We start from the raw sequence: 13,586 nt of genomic DNA on the forward strand, positions 1-13,586 counted from the left end.
TTGAAATGTGCCTCTTGAATATAGCAGCCCCCACAGCAAGAACACAGCACTTTGATTTATGACACCTTCAGGAGTTCTCCATGGCTGGAGCTGTATTTTTTTTAATGTACCATAGATTAGTTCATTAGATGTGGTTTACAAAAGAAATGCCAGACATTTATACCTAACATTTACCTGGAAATCTAGATTAGAAGTTAATGTAAATGTTATTAGATTGTTCTTATCTCACTACAGCTCAGCTGTCAGTATTCTCACAATCAAAGGATAGCTGTTTTTTTATGACTCAGTTCTTATTTTCACAGTTTTGACCATCATTTCTACCATTCATGAAAACAATATACTCACCAAATGAATCGGTGAGATAATGGAACATGCTGACATTGCTACAACAAAGTCAGATAGGGCAAGAGATGCAAGCACATGCTAGCTTCAGAAACTAACTAGCTGTTTCTGAGAATTTCAGCTGAATCTCACATTCTTCTTCAGTGGATGGAGCATGCAACTGTATCTCAGACCTTGAGATCTAGAAAGTGTATATGAATTGTCTATTTGCATAAATGTCACCAGCGTTCTGATGTCATAACTCCTGAGTGTTGTCTTTTGGTGGTTTTAAAAAAGGAGAAGAAAGTAGATATTGATCAAAGCAAGAGCAAGTTATTGTCATGGTCTTAGAAGCCTCTGCTGCCACATTTGGTAGTTGCACATGGGATTAAATTGCAGGACATCTCTATTTATTTCTATTGCACAGCATGATGTGAAAATCACAATACAGTTGGGTATTTTTAATAACGACAATTGATAACAACTGAACACAAATGATTTCTATACCCCCAACCACAAGAATAATTAGAAGATCATTTTGTTAGCTGCTGACTGGCACTGTGTTGATAGTGTCTCTCAAAGGTGAACAAATTCCACTACTACAGATTTATTCTTCTCTATTTTGAGTTAAACCACTTATTTAGGGCAGTTGGAATGACTTGAATAGTTAGTGTGATCTTTTACTGCTGCTCACTGCTGGTCAGGAGGCATTTGGGATTTCACTCCTTTGACTTGTCACTTACTGTGTGCACAGTCCAATTATCATAACACCAGAGAGCTTCTTGTGGGCCAACAGGGTGAAATCTGTGGCCTCTAAATGAATGGTGTCGGAGTCCCGACATAGACTATTTCACTTTTCACACAACAGTTTTCATATGCTGCAGTCCTAACTGTCCATTAGAGGATAATTCAGTTTTATTAAACTATGGACTGTGGATTAATTAAACTTATTTTTGTAGTTTTGGCAGGCATTTGTATCGCTTTTGAATGCATCACTAAAAGGAAGTCTAAAACTTTATAAATCAAACAGTCAGACAGGTTTAAAACAAACCCCCAGGTTAGGCAAAGGTTAACCATACTTACTGTAGTTTTGCACATGTAATTTTCCTGTGCAATAATGGATTTTTGCCAACCTTTTGGGTGCACTCAATTGCAGTTTTATCTACAAATAAAGTGGTTTAGATTAGATAATGTGTCTAAACTGTTTTGTTGGTTGTCTGACCGCTCGTGTTTTCCTGCCCTACACTAGTGTTACCACACTAAGTAAAGTATCATCACTGATAGGAATCAAACTACAAAAATGAAATATGTAATAATAATTCAGTGGCCATAAATGACAAAGCAATTTTGTTATTATGGCATAGAAGATCCACACAAGCTATTTATGCGAACAATAATATTACATTGATGGTACCAGCCTTCACAATGCTGCTCTCATTTACCACATTTCTTTTTCCAGTTTACTGTCTATGGAACAGCAAAAACTTTATTGTTATTGGTGGAGATAAGTGATTTTTCACATTGCATTAAATTAATGTGAAGGTCTTCATGTGTGAATGACAAAAGCTGTTGTGTTTACCAGAGCACCTCATAAACAAATACAGCTTTTTTTCTCTTTCAATTGATTTCTGTATCAAATGCATTTATTTCCTGATTAACAGGCACATGATTGTTCAACAAGGACATAATACTGTCATTGAATGGCACAATGGCTAACACAATTATTGTCTTCAACCTCACCCTATCATCCTTAGGTGAGAAGCCATTCGAGTGCAAGCTGTGCCACCAGCGATCCAGGGACTACTCGGCCATGATCAAGCACCTGCGCACCCACAACGGCGCCTCGCCCTACCAATGCACCATCTGCCTGGAGTACTGCCCCAGCCTGTCAGCCATGCAGAAGCACATGAAAGGCCACAAGCCCGAAGACATCCCTCCAGACTGGCGCATAGAGAAGACCTACCTGTACCTCTGCTATGTCTGAGGCCAGGAGAGTGAATGAAAAGAGGGAGGGTACGTGTGAGGGTGGGGAGGGGGTTGAGAGGTAAGGGGAATGTAATTGAGCGGATAGGAGACATGAGCCTGTGGTGAGTGTTGACAATTTAGGAATGTCAACAGCAAGAAACTCGAAAGCAAGAGGGTTTGTTTTCTGGATCTTTTCTTTTCATGCAAAGGCGGCGACGACTGACGGGTTAAAAGGTTGTTGATGATGGGACAAAAGTATTAACAAGAGGAAGACTTGGACACGGAGAGAAATTCTCCACCATTGTTCGGATTCACCGGGTCATTCACTACATCTGCAACTGTGTTATTGTTTCAGGTCATTTCATGCAGCGCCATAAAGCAAGCAAGCTGCAAGGAAGTGACTTTTGGGATGCTGCTGCCACAGCGGTGAGAAAGCAGATTCTCAAGGGCTATCTTAACCTACACATTCTTGCCATCAGGAACCGAATCTTTCACTCCATTTAGAAGGAGAGGGGTTCCAAGCTTTTTTTTTGTTCTACTTTGGTATTGGTTTGTTTACATTCACCCTGTTTGGTCATACTAGTTTGGATCACATGAAGAATATGTGAGTTTGAGCATCAGTGTAGGCACCCCAGTTCATCATATCATGGTTTGCTTTCATAATATTGAAGAACTACTGGCTTTCAGAAGCCAAAATTCTTTTTCTTATGGCCACAAACCTTCATATTATTGTAGTTATGAACCAGAACAAGATCATCTTGAAGAAGGACTGTGAATTATTTTGCAACAGTTTCACCATGCCAAACGAACTGAATTAAAGAAACATATGCTCTAGAGTTTGATTAAACTGCTTTGGGTAAACACAGCCCAAATCCTTTTGATCCCTAATGGGATTTCAACCTGTGCAGTAGACAGATATTCCCAGTTTTCACAGAAATCTGCCAGGGCAGCCTGCCCATACATTGCGATCCTTGAGATCCCAGCAGTGGCAGTGAGATAGCCCCTGAGAATCTGCAGAGGAGCCGTTGGGTGAATGCAGTAGATGAAACAGTTCAACTGGATGAATGGGAGCACTAAAATACTGCAAACCAAGCACCTGTTTGGTTGTGAGAGGGTAAGATGCTAGTGCTGCTTTTTTGTTGGAAGTCCCAGTTTTTTCAGTAGTCTTCCTGGTTCTCCATGTCTGTCAGATGAGGACTGGAGAAGGTTGAGTCACCACTGGCCACCCACCATAATCCCTGGAGAGCCAAAGGCTTGTGTCACTTTTTCATCATATATGTTTTTTAGCTCTGCATCGTAGTTTATCATGGCTTGATTGCACAGGTTAAACAAGTGACGACAACAGTCTCTGTTTGATGTCTGCAAGTTATATATTTTTTCATTAAATAATAACTGGCTTTTACAGTATACCACATTAAACCCAGCCTTTTCACCTACTCAGCAATAGATATACCTGGACTGCTTTTATCCATGTACATTAACCAGATGACTCCGGTTATCTCACACTAATGATGAACTACACAAACTGACACATAAACTTTAACACTTTGACCACAACAGATCGGTTCATTCACCACAGTGATTGAAAACAAAAATGGCTAACGGCTGCTTTCCGTGGGAGTCCTGTGACTTCGACTGCTCATAGTGAATGTTGAAGGAGTGCTGGAAATGCCTTAGCTGCACACCTTAGCATTTGTCAAAGGTGGTGTGGCAGGTTGAAGACTATTATATGGCATCAAAATATGAATGTGAAAGACTGTGAGCCAGGTTCATGCTAGGCTGTGTCAAAATACATAGCAGGTTAATGTTGCCTTTCATTTGAAGTCAGAACCCTTTAATCCCCACCTTGGATGTTGTTATTACTTTCCCTGCCTTCCAGTGGCTCAGTTTAGAAGACTTTCCCCATCCAACATCAAATGCTGTTCCACATGCAACAGCTCATACATTAGATAGCTATCCAGCAGCTGTAAATGCTATTTTACATATGTGTAATCGTCCACTACCAACTGATGTAATGTGCTGAAACAGATCACATATTGGGGCCGTGAGGTCATGCAATCTTCAAATTCAAACTTTAGTGTACATTAAGGCAAGGTTGATTACCGACTGATTACAGATTACTAACTGTGCAAGGCGAGAGAGGGATCTGTGGCCGCAGTTCCCCAGGTGTGTGTCAGTACATTTTTGTTTGAGAATATGCACCACTGGAGTAGAATGTCAACTGAAATAAGGACCTTTCAGCGGGCCCTGCGTTATCTGGTGGTCCTTTCCTGTATTTCTTTTACAGATGTGTTTAAATGGTGCTTATTCCCAAATACATTTGCGCTGGGGCTTTAAGCAAAATATCATTAAGATGCTCTGTGTACTCTACTGTTTGCATTGGATACTTGTGTGCACTAATGTGCAGAGAGTGGGAGGGAAGAGGGGTCAGTAGGGGTTCTCAGCTAATTTTTAACCAAAGGCCCCCTTGTTGGTTAATGTAGGCCTCTCCTTGAGTGTTGTTAAAATGGGAAAGGTTGTGCAGCATTTACGGTATATGCTCCACTGTTGACATAACTGCATCTTGAAAGAAATGCAACTCTGAATATTCTTGCTCAAACTGAAAGGCTTATTTTGTTGAGTAGGGGGTGGGAATTTCCGACTTTCTGACTTCTCTGAAATGCAGCATTAGACCTATATGACTTACGCAGCCACATGTATTATCGTTGGCTGTAATGAGCATCACCGCATGTCACAGCATTACCAGGGTGATCACATATCCAAATGGCCGGTGGAAAAGGGGGAAATAACTGATAGGAAAAGACACAGCCTAGCAGCTTAGGGGGCGACCAGTAAGATAACAGAATAAATCAACCCTTTCTCTGTGGTTTTGTCCCTGCGCTTTGTCTCGCTCGTCTCCTGTTGTTGTTGCTGTTAATGTTGTTGTTATTATTGACCTTGAGTTTGATCTCAACACATCGTACTTGAATTACCTCGTTTTGTGACCTCATGTTGCTTGTGTATTTTAATTTTCCCTATTGTTTCATTTGTACACTTTGTGTTTTGTTTATGAGTGTATGTCGAAAAGGTCCATTGCTTAACAAGATGAAGCAATGTGTACACAGATAAATTTAAGTGCCACGGTGAAGAGATTTTTTTTGTTTTTCAAATGTTGTGTATTTCTTTGTGCATTACTTGTTACCAAACTTGGTATTATTAACCCCGCTTGTTAATGAGCCGGAAGGTTTGGTCTTTTGTTATAAAAGCTACCTCTAAGTTGTTTAATTTTTTTGGCAAAAGCACATTTTTTTGTGTTTGTGTTTGCATTATTTCATCGTTGCTACTTCATCTCATGCTTCATTTTTTCAAAAGTTATGATTGTCTGTGTTTTAAAGCAAAATGTATATAAAGGGTAAGAGATAACAAAAGTAGAGATTGATAGTAGAGAAGTCATTCAAATGGACGTTTATTCTTCTCTTATAGTCTCCCCCTGCCCCTCTAACCACAGACGAGCAGACACAAAAAATAGCAATTTTGAAGCCTTAAGTAATGAGTAAGAGATGCGGCAGATAAGAGGAAGTACTATTGCTTTTTAAGAGGGTTTAAAAACAAGAATTTAAACTTGAAAATATGTGAATAGAAGTGTAGTTTTGTAATGTGAAAAAAAGAAGGTTCATCAAAAACGCTGAACCACCCAGGACAGGTCATAGCTGTAGTGATGCAGAGTGCGTTGGACAATTGGAAGTGGTAATCAAAAAAGAAAAACCAGAAGGTTAAAAATAGAGATTCTCTCAGCTGACAAGCTTGCTTGAGAAATGAGCGTATTCCTGAACAAGAGCCAATAGAGGCAATTTGATATATAAAAATTGTGATATTTTTGTATTCAGTGTCAGTCCTTTTTCGATTTGTGGAGGGTTACAGCAGGGCACAAATATTTGTATTTCTTTTTTTTTTACCTGTTTTTTTCTCTCTCTTTGGGTGTGAATCATTTATGCCTTGCTCCTCTTTGATATTGTTGGACAAAAAAACGTGTGTGAACATATTGTAATAATAAGTGTTGCTTTCTGGATGTCAATTGCATTGTAGGGTGAAGGACTAAATCTATCCACCACAAATTTTACGAGTGTATGTGACAAAAAAAAGATGCTAAAATACGGGACAGCAGGGGGGCGCTGCCATACCGACCAATTAGTACTTGTCATTCACAATTTTTCAATCAAACTTGACTGTCAGCATATTTTTTGTTTTGTATTTGAAAAAAAAGAAGGGATGGCATGTCCCGTGGTGTCTTGCCATTTTATTCTTAAACACTGTGAGCTGAGGGTCTTTTGCACCCTCATGTAATATCCACCCACTATAATATACCCAGTCACAGCTCAGTCTGAACCACCACAATGCAAGACCTGATCTGTCACATTATTCCTATCATCGTCCTCTGAATGTTTTCTACTTTTTCGTGCGGGTGAAAGAGTGCGTAAAAGAGTGTGTAACTATGTGTGTGTGCGTGTGTGTTAGTGGAAAAATGCACTAATCAGATCAGATACAAAATAAAATGATATTCTATGCCACTTTTTTTCTCTATGTTGGAAAAAATATATATATTCATTGGCATCGTTATAGTTCTTCCCTCAGTGTTCCTCCGATGTTTCTGTACTATCTTTGTGCCTAAAAATGGAATTTCTTCAACAAAAATATCCATCTATATCTGCTTAGTTTCTGTATTTTCAGAAGAAAATAAAAATGGTGTCTCCAGCACCCTAGGGATGTCATGACGCTCGAAAATGACCTGATTTCTTTTGTTTTTTAAAATCCTGAATAGAGCAGGGCTTCTTTTCCAAGGACTGCAATAAACCCTTAATGCTATTGAAATAGCAACTGGGATTCTGCATTCACTTCTTTTCTTAGGCCGTACGCTGTGATTGGCACCCAAAAGCATTTATTTAGCAACACAAAACAAAGCTTAGGGTAAATTTTACTGGAATCCAGGCATGCTGCAGTGGTGAAACTTTCTTTTGGGACAAAATCTGCTCCATGAAATAGTTTTTCTGCAAGCAATTTAAGCTCCAAGTCGGGTTGGTTCTCCACTCAGATTGTCTATTCAGTTTTTTTCTCTTTTTTTATCAGCAACAGGTTTGCTGATGTGAACTTTATATTGCTCTTGAAAAAAATAAAATAAAAAAACCTCCATTTGGGTAGGTTGGCAATAGGGTATTCCCCTTCTGCTTTGTTTCAGTTTTTAAAGTACTTTTTCTTTTCTACAAAATGCATTTAGAAGGGGATGTTAAATTCGTCAAAGAGGAATCATGGCATCCCTGGAGCTGGCACTCTGTGTTTTGGTGTGGTGTTTCTAGAACAAAGTAGCCATTTCATGCAGTGTTGCAATGCATGTGCCATTGAGGTCTAGACTAAAAACTGTTTGAGTAACAAAGCACCAAGACATTGTATTTTTTTATATTAGCACTGAGGACCAATTGCCCTGTCGGACCAAGCTTAACAAAGCTTTTTATGTAACAAAGCTTTTCTCTCTCTGTCTTTCCCTGGCTTGTCTGTGCTACTTCTCTCCTCCATTGTTGTGACAGCACAAGTGCCAGTCAAGTTGCTCTGTATTAAGAAAATAGTGTTTTTATTATGATTTGAATTGTTATAGTTTTTGTCTACCTCAGCACCTAATCTTAGCCTAATCTTAGAAGGTGCCCAATTATTATTTTTTATTTTCTTTATTTTCTTCTCTTATTGTTGCCAGTTGTATAATTTTTTCAAATTTGCATTAGAGCTTTGCAAAGGTCCTTTGTCTTTTCCAGCGACAACGTGCTATTTTTTTCCCGTGGCAGTACGTTTCCTGTTGAGCTGTGCCACCAATCTATAGCCACCGTCTGTTGATATAGAGGTTGTTCTTTTTTGTTTCTTTCCATGTAGAATCAGACACCTCTCTTTGTAACATTTCAGTGTTCTCTGATGGAGTGTGAAAAAAAAATAAAAAGGAAAAATAAAAGATTTAATGCTGCAGGTTCTCTTCTCCATGTTGTCACTAAAGTCAATGTTGTGCCTTTGATAGTGAAAATATAAAGAATATTTCTTTTTTACATCCTACTAACAGTAGATTGTTTTTTGTAGTGGATTTTTTTTTTGTATTTTTATTTATGAGTCTCATAATAAAAATCAAATCATGATGTTCAGTTGTATACTTTCAATCTGCGGTTAGAAAAAAATAAAAAATGGACTTCATGTTGTCTGTCTTAGCCCTCTTTCTGGCTCACTATTTGTTTCCTGACTTTTCTTAAGAACAGAAGGTGACTGGAGGATCTATAACAAAATGATCAGTTTGTAGCTGAATCTGTATCTTTAAATATTATTTTATTTATTTTTATTTATACAGTTTAAAATTACGGGGACCGTGCACATTAATAAACATTTCTACAAATGTGCCAGTTTAGTCAGCTTGGCTAATTTTCGACTGTAGTCCCTGGGCAGATGTAATCATAGCTGCGTAAAAAACATTAAAACAGGAACAGCAATACTTACTACAATACTACAAAATGCATTTCACAAGAACACTTTAAAACAAGGACAACAATATATAAAACAAAGCACTCTTCAGGTGTTTTGAAAAAGTTACATAGTATGGTCGCACACTTTTAACCATAATTTTAAGTTAACTTTAAATGAACGATATGTTTCACTGTCTCTGAGAAGAGTTGGCAGACTGTTCCATGTGTGAGCTGCTCTCACTGAAAAAGCTGACTGTCCGAAGGCAGTCCTTCTCATAGGTATTACACAATCCCCTCTTGCCACAGACCTAGAGTGTCTATCCTCATTTGTTTTCTGCTTTATAAAAGCAGTAACGGGGGGAGGCAAGCCATGCACAAGCATCTGTAAATTTGACATGATTGTCCCAGCTCAGAAAAAAAGATTTTAAGCAGTAACAATGGTGATGTGTATTTGATTTCCTGTCTAGCACTTTGGAAGCATGGTGGAATACTTACTGCACAGGTTTGAGTATTTTACTGATGGCTTGTGCCAGGTTAGTGAAACTGTAGGACAAATATGGCATGATCATGACATTGAAATATACTGTTGCTGCCGTATTATATTGTACTTTTGCTACTACAAAAATATACTTAATTGTTTCATTGTGTGATTGTATGATGATATATGCACATAGTGTATTTTGTAATCCATCAAAAGAGCTAAGTACATCCCTGTTAAATGAAGACTAAACATAGATTTACCCCCTTTATTCCCTAGCACTTTCATATACATCATAGCACCTGTACATTAATTTAAAATTGCAAAAAATCTTACATTAAAGCATAAGAGCGTGAAAATAGATATTTGTATCAGAACGTTCTTAATTGCTGACTCTTCTCTGCTTCCACTGAAATTACTGAGCACATTCATGCTACAAAGAGAAAGAATCCTTTTGATGGTGACCCCATAACGTTTCCTAGTCTCATTCCCCAAAAAAAATTAACAATTTTATTTGAGCTTGAAGGTTTTTAATTTAAATTCAAAACAAATTTTACTCAACAATTTAAGTCATTTTAGTTGAGTTTAAAGGATTTTCATTTTTTTATTTACTCCACTACTGGTAAGGTAGACTATGCACTGGTTTCTGAAAATTATTGTATTGTTTTTTTGGTGCTTGCAGGTTGCCTAAAGATGAGTAGTAAATAGTAAATACATTACCCTGCTGTATGGGATTTCTTTTTCATCATTCTCAACAAAGAGCATTCATACAGCTTCTGCCCTGCTGATAGGAATTCAGCACAATACCTGCAGGCAGTTTACTGTAACCTCTTCTGCCCCTGCTGCTATACAACATGAGGTATGCCAGCCAGGCCAAATGGAGCACGCTCATTGTTTTACTGACAGGTAAGGTCTAAGAAGTGCAGTGCAAAAACACTAGATGTTGTACTGTGTATGACTGTGTATGTGACAATAAACTTGATATGATTGATGGGTTGATTCTCCCAATTTTACAAAACAACTTTTGTAGAAAGTCGGTCCAATGAAAAGAGTTCACAGTGAGGTCTGTGCATTATCCACAGTAACAGAGATACTGTTTCTGGAAAGACAAGTTACTGTTGATTTTTTTAAATGTAATTTAAAAAAGATTCATTATGTATTGTATTTGGGTGGAGGAGGAAATTTCAAGGACATACAGCAAAACCTGGACAAATAAAACCAAAACTATCAGCATGCAACACCTAAACTGAGAATTCACTCTCCACTGATGGCAGTTTTGAATGAAATATGTCAGTACTCACAAAGGTGTCTAAGTACTTTACTTTTCAGAATGACACAGTAAAAAGTTACCATGTAATAACAATAATACAGTACATAGTAACTCCACAAAGTGTCAGCCTGCTGGTCGGCCTTATAGCCTATAATAATAATAATAATAATAATAATAATAATAATAATCTTTATTTGTAGAGCAGTTTTCAAAGTGCTTTAACAAGTGTAATGAATCTATCAGTCTGTTTGAGTTTAGGTCTACTTTATGTAGATTCTGGTTGTTGTAGTATGGGGGGCATCATGCAAGCAAAGAGCAAAACATCCCTAAAACATAACTGATGCAAGAAAGCAAAAAGTTACCCACATGCATTAATTTTAATTATCCTTTTGTAATAATTTCAAACCACAGCACCTAAACTAAATATCTATATCTAGACTAAATATCACCACTCACTCCCAACAGCCTACTGTATGTTTCCACAAATGTTCATAGTTGAAGCGCATTCTGCTGTCTGGCTTCACACTCACCACCTGGCTGTGATGTGCTAATGGTAACTACTGCAGCACTTCATGCCTGACTGCCTTTTGTCTGTTCTGCCTCTTGTGCCATAGAGGTCATAAATGCTATCATTAGATATGCAGGGCGTGTATATGTGTGCACATCTATTCACACAAACACACACGCATGATTGTCATTATAGAGGAAGCGAGACACAAAATGTTGGCAGTAGATTGACCTGAACAACATATAGAGTCTTTTTGTGGCAGGATGTCGCTCATTTTCTTTTCCTGTGTTTTGTTTTCATTGCTTTAGCAGTTGATTAAACATATCATTCTTTATCTTTGTTCAATCTCTCGTTAAACCTGCAAACATTTTGACATATAGTAGGTATTTAATGATGTTTTGTCTTGCTCCAGTGTGCAAGGTAATGCAGCAACAAAGGCAAAGATAAAGATGCACTTATTCTCTGTCTTTCCAACAGTAAGATGAGGAGATCATTATCAATCAAAACGTTTGAATGTTAAGTTGGTTAGTCCATCTTATCATAAGGACTGAAAGCAGGAAACAGCTGACTGTTACTGGGTTAAGGGAAAACAAATTAATTAATTAATCAGTAAACATTGCGCAAATACAGTTTGAACATTTTGCAATAATCAATGTGGGTGGCATTTAATTTCTTTCAAATCTCATTTGCTGTTGCAAATTAGTAGTGCAGCAGCATAACTACCATATATGCAGTTAATGCAGTTGCATAGGGGCCTGTGGTAGTTTCGGGGCCCATAAGTTACCTCTCACGTTAGTATAATATTAAGATCAGTAATAACCATCTCCGTAAACTAATATTATACAGATCACTTACTATTAAATGTGTCGCATTAGGTATTTGTAGTAGTCAGTGAGTTAGGCCTCTTTCGTCATGGTGTCTCTGTCTCACACTTTTTGTCATTTATATTCAATAACAATACACACAAATACTCCATTGCCACATAACTCTGAAGCAGGTATGTCCTGTCTCACCTCACAGGAGACATGCTATAAGCCAGCCAGCTTCAAATCCTCCACCATCATCCCTGTCGCCAAAGAACCAAGGACCACAGGACTTAATGACTACAGACCCATCGCCCTGACCTGTGGTAATGAAGTCATTTGAGCGCCTTGTGTTGTACCACTTCAGAACCATCACAGACCCACTCCTGGATCCCCTGCAGTTCACCTAAAAGCAGGTCTGTAGACGTTGCAGTAAACAGGTCATGGTTCTGAGTTTTGAGTGTTATTTCCTGTTATGTTTTGGTAATCCTTTCTTTTGTGTCTGTGTACTTCGCTTTCTGCCCTTCTGTTGATAGTTGGTTCCACTCTTGCCGCACCACCAGACTGCACAGTAGCTTTTTCCCCGAAGCTATGAGACTAAACTCAAATTCATCTTCAGCACTGCTCCACTAAATATAGTTTATTTCTGTCTACCATTTTTATGATTGCTTTTATATTGCTGTATTGTATTGTCTGCTACGTAGCAAACTTAATGTCACAACCTGTTGAAATGTGACAAATAAACCTACTTTCTGCCTTCCGTTGTTTCCACCTATGGCTTGTAATCACCTCCCTCTTTGTATATTTAAGTCATTGTCTCATGTCTCTGACTGTTGCTCTGAATTATTTCTGCCATGTTGTATTTTTGGAATTCTGGAACCTTGGATTCTCATGTACCTGTTTTTGGATTTGTTTGCCTTATTTTGGACTGCTCACCTGTGGTCTTACCTGCCCCTACATAGTGTAAGCCTCTTCACCTCTTTTTTACTGTTTCTAAATAAACACTACAAACAGTATCTGCTCTGTTTAGTGTCTGCTTTCTGGGTCCGGTCATCTGTTTTGCTCTTTCTATGCCTGGCAAACCGTGACAGAACAAACCGACCATTAACATATAACCAGCAGACATTTTTCTGATTAACTTGATCTCTTGCAGTTTGATCTGATTTAGCTAAAGTACAGTTGGAAGACTACCTTTTGTATTGAGTCTATGGTCTTCCAAGCCCTGGCAGAGGAACATGATTCCTGAGTGGGTCACAAACTTTATTAACACTCCTTGTCTATGAATGTGTATGTATGTTTGAGTGGCTACCCTGACATCCCACAATCACCTTTTGATGGTACTCGCCTGGCCATTTTCCCTGCGTCCCGTGGAGGCCACAAGAGACTAGGTCTTCATGGTTCCAGTTCATCATCCCTGAACCTTCACTACCCAGCATCACAGACACTCTGTTGCCCAGCTCCTTGTCTGTGCCACTGGTCAGCTCCTCGTCAGCAATAACAGCCCCATTATACATATTATTTGTTATTCTGTCTTATTCTCAATTTTATACTTTATATTTATGATTATTCACCTATCATTCTTATATTTTCAACCTAATATGTTTATTGTTATGCACCAAAATACCAAAATCCTTGTATGTGTGCTGCTTGGCAAAGCTGATTCTGATTCTGATTCTCTAGTGCCACCATCAGGTCAAAATTTCCACATGTTCCCCTGAGGATGAACCCTTCCACACAAAAAGACTATTTAATAGGCTGACTGTATGGCTTTTTC

At 38.3% G+C, this 13,586-nt stretch overlaps 1 protein-coding gene across 4 annotated transcripts in view; it reads left to right on the top strand.

Moving 5' to 3' along the window:
• zbtb16a (zinc finger and BTB domain containing 16a) overlaps window positions 1–8,269 on the top strand; it is a 140,138-nt gene extending 131,869 nt beyond the window's left edge. For all 4 annotated transcript variants that reach the window (XM_046039266.1, XM_046039263.1, XM_046039265.1 and 1 more), the window contains exon 7: window positions 2,076–8,269. In XM_046039266.1, coding sequence (XP_045895222.1) covers window positions 2,076–2,305 — 230 coding nt within the window. In that variant the 3' untranslated portion in view covers window positions 2,306–8,269. The remainder of the gene's footprint in view (window positions 1–2,075) is intronic.
• Window positions 8,270–13,586: the final 5,317 nt, after the last annotated feature.

The sequence above is a fragment of the Micropterus dolomieu genome, linkage group LG23 (assembly GCF_021292245.1).
Source record: "Micropterus dolomieu isolate WLL.071019.BEF.003 ecotype Adirondacks linkage group LG23, ASM2129224v1, whole genome shotgun sequence".
NCBI classification, from domain to species: domain Eukaryota; kingdom Metazoa; phylum Chordata; class Actinopteri; order Centrarchiformes; family Centrarchidae; genus Micropterus; species Micropterus dolomieu.